The sequence below is a fragment of the Numida meleagris genome, chromosome Z, assembly GCF_002078875.1.
Source record: "Numida meleagris isolate 19003 breed g44 Domestic line chromosome Z, NumMel1.0, whole genome shotgun sequence".
NCBI classification, from domain to species: domain Eukaryota; kingdom Metazoa; phylum Chordata; class Aves; order Galliformes; family Numididae; genus Numida; species Numida meleagris.
In genome coordinates, this window is record NC_034438.1 from 11,564,757 (window position 1) to 11,583,464 (window position 18,708).

Genomic DNA, 18,708 nt, shown 5'->3' on the forward strand with positions numbered 1-18,708 from the left:
TTTGCCAGTGTGTGCAACACACGAACTGGGCACTGAGGGAACTTCCTCTAATAGAAAATCACTGTACAGGAAATGCCCAGGGAACGTTTTACACATTCCCCTCTGTGGTTTGTACCTGCGGACAGGAGTTTATTTCTCCCCTGCTTCTGTGAGAGGCAACCAGTGTTCATTTAAGCAAGTTTCGCAGGAGTTGAGGCATTCTCTGTGTGTTACTCAGGATAGTGAAATAATGTTTCTAGTGAAGTATGAAGATATCTGATTTTTTTCAGCACAACTAGGGATTTTCACGCCTAATCTAGACTAGTTTAAATGTGTTAATTTGCTTGGAATGCAGCACTTCACACCTACTGGGGAGGTGATAACGGCTGCATTCCTGAAAGATTATCACATCTCTTGTCTGTTGGGGAAAAGGGAAAGAAAAAAGAGGGTGAGAGGGAAGATTTCTGAAACAAGCTTTTCTTGTGTAAATGTTGCAGTAATTGAAATCAGTGATAGTAGGCTGGACAGCCAGTCTAAACCAGGCTCTGAGCAACCTGATCTAGCTATGGATGTCCCTGTTCATTGCCGGGAAGTTGGACTAGATCACCTGTAGGAGTCCCTTCCAACTCTAAGGATTCTGTGATGCTATAATTCTATGACAGTACTTCAAGGACTGATGACTCCAGGCACTCCGGACTATAGGTAGAATCTAGGCATTCTGTCAAATCTTCAGTTTAAAATATTGCAACACTGACGTGCTTTTACCCATTTCTGTGGGTCACTTGCTATGGCTTCCTAAACTGTGGTTTGTACATGTATTCTGATGCTGTTTAAATATGAGACATTTTATTCTGTCATTAAAATCACATGGTTAAAAGTCATGTAAGTTTTTGTGTACCTTTACCATTTCAACTTCCAGTGCCATGTGGTTGTTAGCAAATTCTTTATAATGGTACTGTAAAAAGGGAAAAAAGATTGATTTAAAATCTCACTGATAAAGATGCTTGATAGTTTCAAGCACTGTGGTACTTGTGGCCCAATATGTAGTTCAACTTCTGAATTTCCAAAACACGAGTCTGGAAATGTACAAGCTGTGGGAATCTGCAGTTCAGGACATTAGCTCTGCCTCACAATTTAAAATATTTCAGCACTCTAATACACCTTGTAAGTGTACTGGAGACAGAATAGAAAGATTTTATCATAAGTACAAGAAAGGAAGTCATTAGGTATTACAGAAGGAGTGAAAGTATCTCACATCTTTCTGCATGAAGTGATTCTTACCTCTACTTGCTTAAAAAATGGGAGATAAATTAATCTAATTTAAATCGAATTAAATTTAAAATTTCTGACTTGTGAAGTTCCTAAATCTTTTACTCATTAGCACAATCAATACTGTACACACTGGAGTGTGAGTATATGTCCTGTTTTAAAATGTTTCTATGTACTAGCAGGTTTTGTCTTGCAAAGTTTAAAGAACTTAAGAGGAAAGAAGTTCTGTTGAAATTTGTAGCTGAATTAACATTCCTTTAGGAATGCTTTTCCATTTTGCAATGTAAAATAGATTCTTACATTGAATGAATGTTATTTAATGTTTTCTAACAGTTACAGACATTAACATTTTCTACTTATAAACTTATTGATCTCTTGGTATATAGTCATTTCTGAAATGAAATGCATGTATTTAATACTGCTGTGTTCTTTTCAATAGGGATGATGATTCCGCAGTTTAATATTTCTCAGAATTCTATGCGTGGTAGTCCTGCATCTTCCAATTATCAACAAACCACTATTTCACATAGCCCTTCCAGGTAATGCAATATTTTAAATGGGGGAGGGAAAGGGCAACAAACTTCAAATGCTTCCTACAGTGACAGTCAATTCTAGTTCTAAGTAAATGAGTGGAAGTAAGAAGATCAAGGTCAAGATAAACCCAGCATTTGTCTCACAGCAGGATGAGTTTCTGCTGCTGAAAAAGTCAAATGTAGCACTTACTTTGTGCATGGAGTTAATCTTGTGTTGTAAGGACAAGTCAGGATTCTCCACTCTCTGTTGTCTCACATAGTTTTGGCAGATTTTGTTTCTTGCTTAAGGAATCCTCCTGCCTTCTCCTACCCCTCCAGTTGTTTTCTCTCTGTGTCAGAGTGTAGTGGAGAGGACAGTGTGTGTTCCAGCATGTATAGCAGTACAAGTATGGCAGGAGAGTGGGAAAAAGTCTTGTTAAAGCACAGAATACTGCTCTAACAGTTATACAAATGGCCACTTGTAGGAGTGGCCCAGCTGGGCTGCTGAGCTGAAACTTAATCAGCAGATATTAGACATCATTATTAAAATTAACTGTTATTTCATGTTTCATTTCAAGTTAGTGTAGTAATTGTTTTGGCAAACAGAATGCTTTATACCTCTACAAAACCCACTGTGCGGTCTAGAGTAGTGGTTTTGTTTTATTTTATTTTATTCGTTGGTTTTATATGTAAAAGTGATAATGAAGAAGATTTTATGAATTGAGAATGTTACAATGTGCTGTGTCTTCTCAAGATCCTTGCAAAATCATTGCTTTAAATATTTTGCTGTTTCGTTCTGTGGAAGCTTACCTTCACAGAGTTGCTGTCTAGAGCTGAGAGTTGCAAATGCATCTATTTGTTTTATTTTTATTTTTAAAAGCAACACAAAACTGATGAAAGAATGAAAGCTATAGTATACATACATTATCATCACAAGCCTGTTGATTTTTATAACATTCTATCTCTAGGATCTGTCCAGGATAAATCCAATGAAAGAATAAGTTGTATTCAGTAAACTTTGCATCAGGTCCTACCTAACTGCCCATCACATTCCTATATCTTGGCAGTATAGTCATGTTAAATAAAGTTATTTGAAATCTTATTGCAAAAATCATATTTAAATAAGGTGACTCCTTTGTTAATTCTAGTAAGCTTGTGGTTACTTGATAATTAGACCTTAGCTCTCATTTTCATTAAAGCTTCTGATAAGCTTCTAGTAAGATACAGCTATTGAAAATTGCCTTATTCTAGTAAATATTTTTAACTTGTGTTGTTGTTTGCTTTCACTAGATGGAAATCTTCTGAATGCTTTTTATTCTTTTACTAATATAGTACCTATGTTCTGACTCTTAACTAGTAATTGAAGTTGAGAAGGCATTAATGGATTTAAGTGCTGCTTTTGAAGAGGTTTCTTCATCGCTTTAGAATTATATCTTTTCCAGAAGTTAAAATGTTCTAGAGGCATACTATTTCAAAAGGGATAATAATTTTGTCTAAATTTGCTTTTACAACTTCTCAAATCCTTTAAAATTTTATTTCTAGCCGGTTTGTGCCACCACAGACAAGCTCTGGTAACAGATTTTTGGCACAACAGAACAGTCCAGTGCCTAGTCCATATGCTCCTCAAAGCCCTGCAGGATACATGCCATATTCACATCCTCCAAGTTACACACCACATCCTCAGTTGCAGCAAGGTAAGTCTGTGATGTTTGTTATATTCACCTGCGTCATGTCAGTTTTACTTTCATGTGCACGTTTCATGGCTCTTGAAAGAGTCACAAGCTTAATACAAATCTTTGCATTGATAGAATTTTTTTTTTAATATTTAGCTGTGTTTACCTAAATGCAGAACATCACAGAATTATAGAATGTTCCAAGTTGTAAGGTATCTATGAGGATCATCAAGTTAAACTCCACACAAGACCACCCAAAAATCAAACCCTTTCTCTGAGAGCATTGCCTAAACACTGCTTGAACTCTGGCAAATGCAGGCTGTGACCACTTCCCAGGGGAGCCTGTTCCAGGGCCTGATCTTATTCTGGCGAAGAACCTTTTCCTAACACTCAGCCTAACCCTCCTCTGACACAGCTCCACACTATTCCCATGGGTCCAGTCGCTGTCACCAGAGAGAAGCGATCAGCACCTGCCTATCTGCTTTTTTTTCTTGAGGAAGTTGTAGGCTGCCATGAGGCCTTCCTTCAGTCTCCTCCAAAAGTTACAGTATTAAAAAAAAGGGGGGGGGGAAATATAAAATGCCTCTTCATGTGACGTTTGTCCCCTATGTTCACCGATTTTCCATAGTTACCATGTATATATGACAACTGAAAAAGCAAACCCTAAGCAAACCCTTATTTGATGGTCATCATTTATCTGTACCAGCAAAAAATTCATTTTTTCCTGTGTAACTAAGTTTTGCTGCTAGTTTACTTCACCTTAAGAAACCTTTGTGGTGTAGACCAGACTAATACTTATTTGGCTTAGAATAGATATGGAAAGAGTTTGTCTAATCTGTTCATGGAACTTAGATTTTAAATCTTCTTGAAAATTCAAATCTTAGACACCTGATTTTATTCAAGATTTTATTCAAGGCAAAAGGATACAATCAAGAAAAACTATTCTTGTTCAGATTCCAGACCTCTTATATACAGCTCAATAATTCACAAAACTTTTAAGAGCTATAGAGTGTATGTACATTTCAGTGTAATTATTTACTTTTTTTTTTTTCTTTTCATTTCAGCTTGTCCCATTGTCACAGCCGGGATGAGGAATCTTCATGAAAATAAAGTTTCAAGTCAGTTGTCTGGAAATTCAGCGAATCATCATGCTGATAATTCTAGACATGGATCAAATGAAGACTACCTACAGATGGTGCACAGATTAAGTAGCGATGTATGTTACCTAAATCAATTTATCATAAAACATATTTAGTTGCCTTGAAAGACAGATATATTACTGTGTTGTTGATTTCTAAAACCACTGAGAACATTTAAATTTCAGACATGTTCACTCAACTGTGCAACTTCAGCATGTGAGGTTTTATTTCTTCTAGAAGATTTTGCTTTCCTTTGCAGCAGTTTTTAGAATTCTGTTGAAATTATGATAAATGAAAAATTCTACTCATTTGCAAGTTTGTTAACAGAATGGTAAAGTGTCACTGCAGTTATTAAATCTATATATTGATACCAACAATACTAGATTCTAAGTAGGTGTCTAGTTAACTTGTCTCCTAAGTACTCCTGTACTTCTCAATTAGACTTGACATGTTTGAGCAACATATCCAGTAGCATCATAGTGTTGCCAAAGGCAATATATCCTATAGATGTTTTTTTTACTGACCTACATGTGCATTAAGGTTTGGTTTCTTTTTAAGAAATAGTCTCCTTGTGGCTTTAGTTCATGTGGTAGTAATTCTTTCTGATATCTTGAATATCTGTACCAAAAACGAACTTCCCACAGTTTTTGTTTATGGTGATTTGTTTTTTTAAATGATTGATTAATTTTCATCTTAATCATGCAGATGTAGTTTGATGGGGGTTCTTTAGAAGCTTGACACAATCTCTTAACAGCTCTTGAGAGAGAGCACCTAAGTTTCTGCTGGTATTTTTTGACTAGGTCTTTGAACTGTGAGGTCAGTACTGTAAGTTTTGATGCCTGCAACATAACAGTATAACAGTAGTTACAAAATTTCATCAGAAGTTTGTGGTGGGTCTATTTTGCCTTCTCAGGTGCTCTTACACAACAGCTATGAGGCTCTGGAATTGGAAGGACAGGGGCATAAAGAAATGGTTGAGGATCCATCTATGGTACAAGAGTCACAAGGGTTAGGTCAGCTGATCCCCAGCATCATGACCACCTCCATAAAGAAAAAAGTGTGGCTTATTGCATGCATGACTTCCTTCAGGGGGAGCAGGGGGCCCGGTCTGACAACAAGTCATTTAGCAAAGTTTGCTGACTCCCTGGGTATTGGATGAAGGATGTTTCCAGGTTACTTCAAAGAATCATAGAATTGTTAATGTTGGAAGAGACCTCTAAGACAATAAACTCCCATCATCTGTCCATCACCACCATGCCCACTAAACGATGTCCCTCAGTGCCACTTCTCCATGTTTCTTTAACACCTCAAGGGACAGTGCCTCCACCACTTCCTTGGGCAGCCTGGTCCAATGCTTGATCACTCTTTTCAGAGAAGAAATTTTTACTAATATCCAACCTGAACCTCCCCTGGCACAATGTAAGGCTGTTACTTCTTACCCTATTGCTAGTTACCTGTGAGAAGAGATGTACTCCCACCTTGCTACACCTTCATTTCAGGTAATTGTAGAGAATGATGAAGTCTCCCCTGAGCCTCCTCTTCTACAGACTCACTGTCCCCATTTCCTCAGATGCTCCTCAGACCCTTCACCAGTTTCGTTGCTCTTCTTTGGACACATTCCAGCTCTTCAATGTCTTTCTTGTAGTAAAGGGCCTAAAATGGAACACGCTCAAGGTGTGGCCTCACCAGTGCTGAGTACAGGAGGAAAATCATCTCCTTAGATGGCCACACTATTTCTGATACAAGCCAGGAGACCCACCTGGGCACACTGCTGGCTTGTGTTTAGCTGGCTGTTGACTAAGACCTCCAGATCCTTTTCTGCAATGCAGCTTTCCAACTGTTCTGCCCAAAACCTGTAGCACTGCATGCGGTTGTTGTGAATGCTCGTCTTGCAGCACATGGTGATGGCCTGCTCTTGTGCCTTTAAGAGTTCCTTCTTGAGAAAGCATCCAGCCTTCCTGGACCCCTTTGCTCTTCAGAACTATCTCCCAAGGGACTCCTTCAACTGGCGTCCTAAATAGTCCAAGGTCTGCCCTCCAGAAGTCCAAGGTTTTGCTGGCCTTCCTCCTGACTTCACCAATAATCAAAAACCTATCATTTTGTGGTCACTATGCTCAAGAGGGCTTTTGGCCACATCTCCCATCATGCTTTCTCTGTTCATAAACAGCAGGTCTAGTGGGGCAGCTCCCACTTAACATCTGTGTCAGGAAGTCATCTTCCACACACTCCTCAAACTTCCTAGACTGTTTCTTCTCTGACAGACTGTACTTGTATTTCCAGCAAATGTCCGGTAAGTTGAAGTCCCCCACAAGAAATAGGACAAGTGATTGTGTTGCTTCTCCCAGCTGCGTGTAAAATGCTTCTGACACTTCTTCCTGGATGGGTGGTCTGTAACAGACTTCTACCAGGTTATTAGCCTTGTTGGCCTTCCTCTGATCCTTACCTGTAAGGACCCAGCCTTAGCATTATCAGTGTTGAGCTCTACAGAATCAAAACACTACCTAGCATACAGCCTTGTATGGCCCTTAAGGTCATCATCTACTCTTGCTTTTTCGAGAAGTCCGAGAACAATCAAAAGAGACTTCATAACACTGAGGAAATTGGTGAAATAATCAGAAATGCAAATACTATTCTCCTTTATCCTTCCATTTGTGGGGAATGATACTGAAGAAACAGGCATGAGAAGGTGAGGTGGAAGGCCGGTGCTGTATGTAATGAAGGGGATGGACTGTACAGTGCTTGCTGCTAGGGTTGAAAGTCTCTCTGTAAAGATTTAAGATAAAAGCTAATATAGCAGGTATTGTTATGTGAGTCTACTATAGATCACTCAGCCAGAATGAGGGCAGAAGGCTGGCTTGGCTGAACAGTTCTCTTCTTCAGGAACAAAAGTGGGAGGAAGAAGTAGTATGGACTTTGGAAACGGAGTCAGAGAGATGCTGTTCACCACTGTAGGGAGAAAATTGATCCATCCAAAGCTCAGCTAGAGTTGAAGTTGGCCAATGTTGCACTGAATAACTGAAAAGGTTTTTTAAAGGGTGTTGACAGCAAAAGGAGAACTAAAAAAGGCATTCATCCATTACTTGATGGTTGGTCACCCCACAAATAGGGGTGAAGAGAAAGCAGAAAGAGACATTTATTTTTTGCCTCTGTTTTTAATGCCACTGATGAGTCCTGGGACTCCTGGAGTCCCTTCTTGGAGGACTCTGGTTATGAGAGTGATAAGCTCACAGTTGACACCGAACATGTACAGGATTTGCTGCTGCATCTGAATGCACATGAGTCTATGGGACTCAATGGAATTCATCTCAAAATGCTGAAGGAATTGGATGATGTTATTACCAAACCTCTCAGTTACTTGTCAGTGATCTTTGGGATTTGGAGAGATCACAGCTGACTGGAAGCTTGCTAATGTTATTCCACTTCTCAAGAAGGGTAATACTCTGGTAATTACAGTACTGTTACTCTCACTTTTGTGCTTGGTAAAATTATGAACATTATTCTGGGACTTGTTGAAGAACATGTGAAAGACTTGGCAGTAATTGGTCAAAAGAAACGTGGGTTCATGAAGAGAAAGTCATGACTTAATATTCCTATAAGACAAGGTTATTCACCCAGTTAACAAAGGGAAGGCAGTGGATGCAGATGGATTTTTTTGGATTTTAGCAAAGCTTTTGATACTGTCTCTCATAATATCCTGGACAAAATATCCAAAGGACAGCTAGATACTATACATATGCATACAATATGATGAGTGAATAACTGACAGAAGAGTTATGCTCAAGGAGTTGTAGTAAATGGAATAACATCAGGCTGGTGGCCAGTCACTTGCCATATTCTCCAGGACTCAATTTTAGGCCAGTCCTCTTCAGTATTTTTGTCAGTGACCTGGATACTGGAGTTGAGTGCACTCAACTCCAGTACTCAACACTCAGTTTGCAGACGATTCTAAATTGGGAAGAGGAGGAATGGTATATTCCCTTGAGGGTAGATAGGCCTTGCAGTGGTATGTTCATAGGTCAGAGCTTGAGGCAATCACTAACCTTTTTTTGCTTATGGTAATGGCTGAGCATTTTTGGTTTGTGCATCTCACAGGAAATTGATAAACGACTGCTGTCAATATATTTCTCATGAAGGTGAGCAGAGAGAGAGGTGCTGAGCCTTTCTCTCTGGCAGCCAGTGATAGGATGTGATGGCTTAGAGCTGTGTCAGACAAAATTCAGATTGGATATTAAGTTTTTCACTGGGAGGGTGTTCAGATACTGGAACAAGCTCCCCAGGGTCATGACCTCAGGCTTCTTGGTGTTCAAGAAGCATTTGGACAATGCTTTTAGGTACATGTTTTAACTCTTAGGTTGCCTTGTTTCGAGTCAAGAGTTGGCAATCCTCATGGCTCCCTTCCATGACTCTTGTAAACAGTATAAACTTGCACTTTTAGTTGTAGTTATAATTGCTATCAGGTGGAAAACTCTTTCCTTTGATCTAATAGCACAAACTATTCCTTTGCAAGACATAATGTGTACGGTAGCTAGTCTGTTACCAGGCATGTGAGGATTGTCTATTTAGCCATTACTAAAGGGTGTGTATAGCTGCCCATCTATGTAGGCTTCTATCTCCTTCAATTTAGCTTTCTGACTTAGTGCATGCTACTGATTTTTTTTTTTTTTTTTTGTAGAATCATGTAGAAACTTACAGTTGAGCCTTCTAACTTTCTATTAATTGAGTTGAAATTGGCTATAAGAATAAAAAGTATTTAGGGACAGAAAATTAAGATTCAAAAAAAAAAATGGAGGAAGGAAAAGGGAATTATATGAAAGAATTTTGTGTGTGTGCAGATACCTTAATATGAGCCACATTAGATTACTAGCTACTGAGATAACGAAGAGTCAGAATTTTATTAGGAATAGGATTAACCTAAGAACATTTTTGGAGTCTTCTCTTGTATGACTTCACTCTTTAAAAGAATTGACTTTTTGCAATTTATTTATAATTACAGAAATTATCTTTTCATACATATAAAGGTTGTTAATTTGTTTGGTCTTTTCCCCCCCAACATTCCTATCATTGCTTAAAAAACAGTGCTTATGATGGGAAATACTGTTCTGCATAAGTTTACTTCTTTGACTGAATATATACACTCTTGGCCAGCAGAGGGCTCCATGACAGCGATTTAAGGGAAATAATAATATGAATTGGGAATCTGGATAATTGTTTTCATATTTCATTTCAAAATAATGATGTAGGGAAAAAAGTCACATTTACATTCTTAAAGATAGAGGATGAACACTCTTACATGGTAATTGGTATTGTATTATGAAGTTTGTCAGAATTTAGGAATTCCATTAGAGCAAGCTGCTTTGTGCAAAGGTAGAAGTACAGTAAAACATTTTTTGTTGTTTTTTTTGCTGTGTTGTGGAACTTCTTTCAATTGCCATCATTTTTTTTTTCCCCATAAAGCTGTCTAGATAGGCAAATAACTAGCTAAAATCACTCAAGTTGTGGGATATACAAGGCTGTATCAGCTGCTTCAATGGGGGTGCTACAGATTCTGTTCAGTCCAGATGTGTGGTTGGTATGCTGGAGGGTGTGAATACAAAGTATTGGTTTGCTTATATGTAAAAATGTGATGGCATTCTAGATATGCTTTATGGGTAGGATAAGTGGGAAAACTGTTTATTTTGTTTTAAAAGCTAATTTTTATGCTCAATTTCAGTTGTTATTATATAGAGTTCATACTTCTGCGTACAAACTCTTTGCTATAACTGCTTATAACCATAAAGTTCTGCAAATGAATATATTTTTCTGTGCATATTCTGGTGATTGTTTCTTCTTAGGGCTCTTGTGCTCTGGAACATTACAGTACCACCGTCTAAATTGTAACGATTTTCATATAAATAAATATTTTTCTAATATTTATTGTACAGTTTTTCATCTAATCCATTTTATCAATGTATGTACTAATTTCAATCTTTATTTTATGAAATGTTCATGCTCATAATGACAATTTTTATCATTGTCACTTCAGGATGGCGATCCTTCAATAAGAAATGCTGCATCTTTTTCCTTGAGGTCACCACAGTCAGTCTGCTCTCCAGCTGGAAGTGATGGAACCCCTAAAGGTAGTCTAGCAGTCATATGTATCAATGTATTTTTCTTGATTTAAAGGAACAGAGAGTTTAAAGAGGTATTTAGTTAGTCCTTCTGACTTCTGTTTTCAAATAGAACTAAGGAGTATGTAATTAGATTTCAGTAACAAAATTATTTTGAGCCCTCATCCAGAAGAAATTTCTGGAGGTCCAAAAATTGACAAATGGTACTTCAGAACATATCTCAAATTAATGGAGGACAGAAGGATTTAAAATCCTTTCTAAAGTGAGGATTGAATTGTTTATAAGAATGGATTCAGTTGCTCTGCATAACAAGTAGTTTCAAGGCAGCATTACGAGTATTGAACTCTTGACCACCTCGAAAGTATTTTAACATGCAACTCTTGTCTTAATTGCAATCATCAAATTTAAAGAACATGAAATTGAAAGTAGTTCAATGAACACAATACACATAGCATAAATGAAGCCTGAACACCTTAGCTATGGAGAAGGAATAGGGCAAAATGTCAGTTGAAATGGAACAGAAAAAATCTGCTCAAAATAATTCTTTATGCTAAAATCTAGAAAGCATACCACTATTTATAATGTTATTGTTAAAAAGCAATTATGGAGATGCGTGAGACTTAGTGAAGCAGGAGTTTGAGTGTACTTTTGGTAGCAGAGGTTTTTAGTGCTTATGTATTATATAGCAATAGTAGAAAGATACAGTAGTGCTTCCTTCCCTTTTAACCCTGGAACACAATTGACTCTTTCTGGATACTCATGTTAGGTTGATAGAGAGATGGCACTGATTGCAGAGAAGGTGAGGTTGTCAGGCTTGTTCAGCTTGAATAAATCAAGACCTCAGAGTCAGGGGGAGCTTTCAGCAGCCTTCCTGAACCTATGAAGAGGCTCTTCAGAGTGGTGTGGAGAAAGGATGAGATAAAATGAACATAATTTGAAATGGAAGGTTTTGTCTGGATATAAGGAATATCTTTTTAATTATCAGGATAGTCAATCACTGCAAAAGGTTGTTCAGAGAATCTGTGCATTCTCCATTCCAGGAGGTTTTCAAGGATAAAGCTGTGCATAATGGTTTAACTTTGCTTACCCTGCTTTGAGCCAACGGATGGTCTATAGACCTTCTGAGGTCCCATCTTAACTGAATTATCCTATGATTCTGTGGCTGTGATGTAAAAAAATGTAACTCAAATGCAAGTGAAAAGTATCTGTATAGTATGCGAGCAGCATCATTATTTTAGGAGATCTTGTGCTGAAGCACTTGTAAGACTTGTATCAATGCCAAAGACTAAACGTGGTTGTTTTTCTTAAATTAATTACACAAAATCCATGTTCTTAGAACATTCACAACATTGTGAATCTAAGCTTCTTCCATTCAGATATGTGATTACCACTCAGCCAGAAGAATACTTAAATTATTTTTGGTTAAATTGCAGCTGTTTAGCTTGGCTGTCTCAGAACCCATTTGGAAGAGATATCTCTTTATATTTTTTTCTGAAAACAGTCTGATTTGCAGTTCTTACTGTAATGTTTCAGCATTAGGGGTACTGAAAAAGTGCAAGTGGTATTTTTTTATTTACTTACCTGTAAGATTTATTTTTCTTGATGATAAAGCACATGACTGAAATACTGTTACTAGTGGTGATACCATTGTGCCTTCTTTGAGATTAATGAATCCTGATTGAGAGAATGAGTTCTTGATGCTCCAAGAACCTTGTATTTACTTCCTCTAATATAATTTTATGAATGTACTAAAGACATCTAGATAATAACAATACTGCTTAGAGTATGTGATTCCTGACAGTGGTTTTTTGGCTTGATTTGAAGTGAAGGTTGTTGATTGTCCTGATAAATTGTCCAGTGATGAGAAAACAAGTAATTGTGGTGAAATTTTCATTGCTGCTGTCAGTAGCCTGTGAATGTTTTGTTCACATTTGCAAACTGTGATAAAGAAAATCAGCAAAATATGTAATTGCGTTTGTATGGGAGGGCAGAAAGAATGGCATTAGATGTGAGCGAAGAAAAGGATCTCAGGGAAGGGTATTAAAATATCTGTACTTTCTGATGTAGTATAGAAACGTGAGGCAATTAGTGAAGATACGAGTACAGGCTACATTGCATTTCTGTGCTTTTGACATGGAAATAGCAAAGACATGTGGTGATCTGGAGATTGCGGTTGCAAAGTCTTGAATCATTTTAAAACGGAATGATAGCTGTCTAATTGACAGAAATTGAATGAGGAATGAGTTTTATTTGTAATTCAAGAAAATATTTGTGAGGTGACAGAAGTTATATTTGTTCTTTGAATTGGTTGTTCACTTATTGAATGGAGTAAAGTTTCTCTGATACAGAAATTATTGCTTCATTTCTTTTGGTCCAGTAAAGGCACTAGAGCAGCTGAAGTTTTATGCAGAAAGTTTTAGGTTGGATTTTATCCTTTCTTGTTAGTATAAATTTTAGTCTTCTCACTATGGAAACAGAATTCTGGTTCTGCTTTCATGGTGTTGTCTGCTACCTTATCAGCTTTCATGGAAAATTCATTCCTATGAATTCATCTATGAAGAAGAAATTTCCTTCTGTTGATCTCATAAAATATTTCATGGAAGCCATTACCCAAAATGGATTATTTTCCGAAATCCTTTATCTCTTAATCCTTTATTAAGTTTATTCTACTTTCCTACCATTCTGGAACTTCAGAAAAAAAATATATATATATATATTTAAAGACAACTTTTAAAGATGTGTATAAAGGAAAGTCTTCCTTGAGGTTTCAACCACTGCTTTCAAAGAGAAGAGCTCCCGTTTTTACAGTCCTGTTTCCATACAACTTTGGCAATTCCTAGGGAAACATTTGTAGGGAATAACAACAACCCTTACTAAACTAAACTTTCATGCCTTGTTTCCACCCCCAAACCCCTCCAGAAATAACTTGTATTCCCTCCAGAAACTGTTATTATTTGTCTTACAGGAAATAATTCAGCGTAGCCTTCCAATATTTTTTAAGACAGTGAGAATTACAGCTGTACCTGAAATTTTTTTTAGAAGCCGCTGTCTTCCAAATTAGTGTGGGTACTTGATTATTTTCTGAATAATTCTGAAAGGTCACTTTTATTTTCTTCAGTATTAATAATTCGTCTTCAGAGAGATTCTTTTCTACTTGGTCTCTGTACATAATGGATTCTAAGGAGAGCTAGGAATGTTTTCAAGTCTCTGTTGCAAACTTCAGTGCTGCCAAAGATACTTAGGGAAGAATACAATCTCTCCCTCTCTCATTTGAATGAAAGGTGGAAGAAATTTATTCCAAAGTGTTTACTGACAGGGTCAAAAGAAGTGCTCAGTCTTCTTCAAGTTTTAACTTTTTACACAAGGATTCTTCCAAATGCAACAGTTCTAAGCTGGAACAGCCAAAGCTGATTTTATTTCATACAGCATTTCAAACTGTGGAGAAAGTGATGGATCTCTTCCTTGAAATTTATTGAAAGAGTACGTGGAAAGTGAATACAATCAATTCCAAAAAACCTCCCAAATCTATGTTATGTGTCTCATATACTATCTTGTTAAGTTTGAATTCTAAATGAAGTTACACTGTTTGAAAACAGACATCAGCATAATTTGTTAATCAAAAGAAATATATATATATATATATTTTATATAGTACAAATTTTGGGAAGATTTCCAGGACTCTGAGTTTTCAGAAAATAAAGCGCAAAAGGAATGAGGGCTTCCTATCTTCTTACTCTCACCCTGGGTGAGCTGTATTAGTGTCACTCCCAACAATTTCCATCTAATTTTTTGTTAAAATGTCAGTAGTAGTTTCTTATCTCTTGCAATTTTTTTGAATTCCTATTGCTAGAAAGCTTTTTTCCTAGTGTTTTACATGAAACATTTTTGTTGGAGTTAGGAATAACACTTCTTGATTTCTTTCCAGTGAGCAAGGAAAACCAATTCATGTCCCTTTTTTTGATATAGCATTTGTGCACATGTCAAAGACTGTTACAGTGTCTTCCACCAATCTAATCTACAGATTGAACAGTGCTGCTTCTTTCTATCATCTTTACATAAGTCAGCATTTCTAAGCCTCTAAATGTCTTTTTTGTTATTTGAATTCTATTTTGTCTTCTTGTCTTGATGTTGTACTGCCCACAGTGTACACACAAAGAAGACGACTTAGAAGGATGAGTAGCTAAAAAATGACTTCTTGTATTATATTCCTGTTACATATGAGAATTTAGCTGCTCTTTGGTGACAAATTAGATTCGTTTTGAAGCTGTTACAAGCATACAGATGTCTTTATGTAGAGTTTGTCCATCTTCCTGTCTTGTTATTACAATTGCTCTTTCTGAGACCAATAATGTTTGTGCTTTTTCTTACTCCATTTATTTTGTTTCAATAGAAACATAATTGTAATTTTGTTTCTTTCTTTAAAAACAGTTGCAGGACTCTCGCAAACACTCACCAAAAACTTTAGTATAATCATTAGATTAGTGAAAGTAATCTCTATTTCTATTAGTTGAAAAGCTGGTGTTGACAAGTATTTTATTATTGCTACTCTTTCGATTGTGCTCTGCACTAGTTTGCCAACATTCTGTTCACCCATTTTTACCATAAACTTGATACTCTTTTTTTTGAAAACATTTTTTCCAAGATGGTGTACTACAGCCTTACGATATTTTTGCCTAGACCTTCCTCAGCTATCAGTGAAACTGTTATGAGAAATTGTTTAGAAAATCGTGCTTAAATCCAACTATGATGTTAACTTCTCTTTATTTCACAAGGCCCACCACTTTATAAAATAAAATTATTTTGATTTGATGATATTTAGTCTTAGCAAACTCACTTTGCAGTATTACGTCTTAATTATTCTCTCAATTCTTACAGAGAAATTGTTCTCCTAGAATGTGCTGAAATCATACAGGCTATGTGTAATACACTAGATAGTCCTTTACTAGCCTTTTCAAGAAACTGTTTTCACTTTTGAGAGTGCTGGAGGCACAAATGATTGTTATCAGTTGTGAGATTGTTTTAGCTAGGTTTTCAGGGAGAATTTATCTGACTCCGTTATCATGGAAAAATTTGATTTATGTGAAGGTGATTAAGAAGATCATGTTAAATAAAAAATCTTTTTTTTTCATTTGTACAGTGTAATTGCTGTTTCTTAAAATCTTTTGGCAGTGAGTTGTGAACGTTTCTCAGATTCTGTCAGCACCAGTTTCTCAGCCTTTCTGACAGACAAATTTCAGTACAATATGGATGCTCTGGTCTTTCTTACAGCCTCTCCAGCTTTTGCCTCCAAGAACTAGTTTACACTATAATTATACAGGTGTGTAGTCTAACAATTCACATGTAGGGCATGTGTGTTTGTTAAAGTCTTTCTTCTTTTTCAGTAAAAAACCTGGAATGCTGTGTTCAGGTTTGACTTATGATGATATAATACCCACTTAAATAATCGTAGAATCACCAAGGTTGGAAAAGACCTCCAAGATCGTCCAGTCCAACTGTCCACCCATCACCAATATTTCCCACTAAACCATGTCTGATAGTACAACATCTAAACATTTCTTGGACACCTCCAGGAACAGTGACTCCACCAGCTCCCTGGGCAGCCTGTTCCAGTGCCTGACTGCTCTTTCAGAGAAGAAGTCTTTCCTAATGTCCAACCTGAACCTTCCCTGACGCAACCTGAGGCCATTCCCTCCAGTCCTATCACTAGTTACATGGGAGAGGAGGCCAACTTCACCCTTGTCACAGCCTTCTTTCAGGTAGCTGTAGAGAACAATAAAGTCTCCCCTGAGCCTCTTCATCTACAGACTAAATAATCCCAGTTTCCTCAGCCACTCCTCATAAGGCCTGTGCTCCAGACCCCTCATCAGCTTCGTTGCCCTTCTCTGAACAGGCTCCGGGGCCTCAATGTCTTGTAGAGAGGGGCCCAAAACTGAGCACAGTGCTTGAGGTATGGCCTCACCAGTGCTGAGATCAGAGGGATGATCTCTTCCTTGCTCCAGCCGGCAACGCTATTTCTGATGCAAAACATGATGCCATTGGCCTTCTTGGCCACCTGGGAACACTGCTGGCTCAAGTTCAGCCAAGCACTGGCCAGCACCCCTAGATCTCTTTCCTTTACCCAGTCTTCCAGCCACTCTGCCCCAAGCCTGTAGCATTGCCTGGGGTTGTTTTGGCCAAAGTGCAGGACCCAGCACTTGGTCTTGTTGAACTTCCTCCCATTGGCCTCAGCCAGAGATCCAGCCTGTTCAGATTACTCTGTGGGGCTTCCTACCCCCAGGCAGATTAACACTTCCTCCCAGCTTGGTGTCATCTGAGGGTGTACTCATCCAGGTCATCAGTAAAGATATTGAACAGGACATGCCCCAATACCAACCCCTTGGGAACACCACTTGTGACCAGTCTCCAGCTGGATTTAAATCCATTCACCACCACTCTATGGGCCTGGCCCTCCAGCCAGATTTGTACCCAGCAAAGGGTACACCTGTCCAAGCCACAGGCTGCCAGCTTCTCCAGGAGAATACTATGGGAGATAGTGTCAAAGTCTTTGCTGAAGTCTAGGTAAACTACATAAAAAGCCTTTCCCTCATCCACCAGACTGGTCATTCGATCATAGAAGGAGATCATATTGGTCAGTCAGGACCTGCTTTTCATGAACCCATGCTGGCTAGGCTTGATTCCCTGGCTATCCTGCACGTGCTGCATATCTCCCTCAAGATGATCTACTCCATAACCATTTCTGGCACCGAGGTCAGGCTGACAGGCCTGGAGGTCCCCGGATACTCCTTATGACCCTTCTTGAAGATGGGAGTCATACTGGCAAGCCTCCAGCCCTCTGGGACTTTTCTGGCAGACCAGAGATGCTGAAAGATAACAGAAAATGGCTTGACAATCACCTTTGCCAGCTCCTTCAGTACTCTCGTGTGGATCCCATCCAGCCCCACAGACTTGTGGCACTCCAGGTGGAGTAGTAGGTCTCAAGCTTTTTCCAGCCAAATCATGGGGGGTTTATTCTGCTCCCCTTCTGAGACTTCCAGGTCAGGGGGTAGAGTACCTGGAAGGTAACTGATCTGACTTTTAAAAACAGGTGGGAGGAAGGCATTGAGAACCTCCACCTTCTTCTTATCTTCAGTGGTCACGTTCCCCACTGCATCCAGTAAAGGATGGAGCTTCTCCTTGGCCCTCTTCTCACTGTTAATATGTCTTTTGTAAAAAAGATTTTTGTTCTCTTTTACACCAGCAGCCAAGTTGAGCTCAAGCTGGGCTTTTGTCTTTCTAATTTTCTCCCTGCACATCCTGGCAACCTCTTTGTACTCTCCCTGAGTTGCCTGTCTCTTCTTCCCCAGGAGGTACATTCTCGTTTTCTCCTGGAGCCTCAGGAAAAGCTCCCTGTTCATCCACGCCGGTCTCCTTCCCTGCCAGCTCATCTTGCAGCTCAGGGGGATAGCTTGTTCCTGCGCCTTCAGGACTTCCTTCCTGAGGAACATCCAGCCCTCCAGGAACCCTTTATGCTTCAGGACTGAATCCCAAGGGACTCTCCCTACCAGTGTCCTGAACAGTTCAAAGTCCTCCCTCTGGAAGTCCAAGGTAGCAGTTTTTCTGGCCCCCTTCCTGACTTCACCAAGAATTGAGAACTCTACCATTTCATGATCACTCTGTCCAAGGCAGCCTCCTACCTCCACGTCTCCCACCAGACCTTCTCTGTTTGTGAGCAGCAGGTCTAGCGGGGTGCCTCCCCTGGTAGGTTCTCTCACCAGCTGCAACAGGAAGTTATCTTCCATATACTCTAGAAACCTGCTAGATGCTTCTTCTGTGCTGTGTTGTATTTCCAACATATATCAGGGACATTGAAATCCCATATGAGAACAAGCGCTGGCAATCATACAGCTTCTGCCAGCTGCTTATAGAATGCCTTATCTGTCTCTTTATCCTTGTTAGGCAGTTTATAACAGACTCTCACCAGGATGTGTGGCTTGTTAGCCCTTCCCTTGATCCTTTCCCACAGAGACCCAACTTTATTATTCCTGATATC

The 18,708-nt window shown here is 38.6% G+C and overlaps 1 protein-coding gene across 6 annotated transcripts in view; it reads left to right on the forward strand.

Annotated features, from left to right (window-relative positions):
• Nucleotides 1-18,708, forward strand: part of NIPBL (NIPBL, cohesin loading factor) — a 163,540-nt gene that overhangs the window by 71,775 nt on the left and 73,057 nt on the right. For all 6 annotated transcript variants that reach the window (XM_021379383.1, XM_021379385.1, XM_021379388.1 and 3 more), the window contains 4 exons: nt 1,688-1,787; nt 3,303-3,454; nt 4,498-4,649; nt 10,595-10,688. In XM_021379383.1, the coding sequence (XP_021235058.1) occupies nt 1,688-1,787; nt 3,303-3,454; nt 4,498-4,649; nt 10,595-10,688 (498 nt within the window). The remainder of the gene's footprint in view (nt 1-1,687; nt 1,788-3,302; nt 3,455-4,497; nt 4,650-10,594; nt 10,689-18,708) is intronic.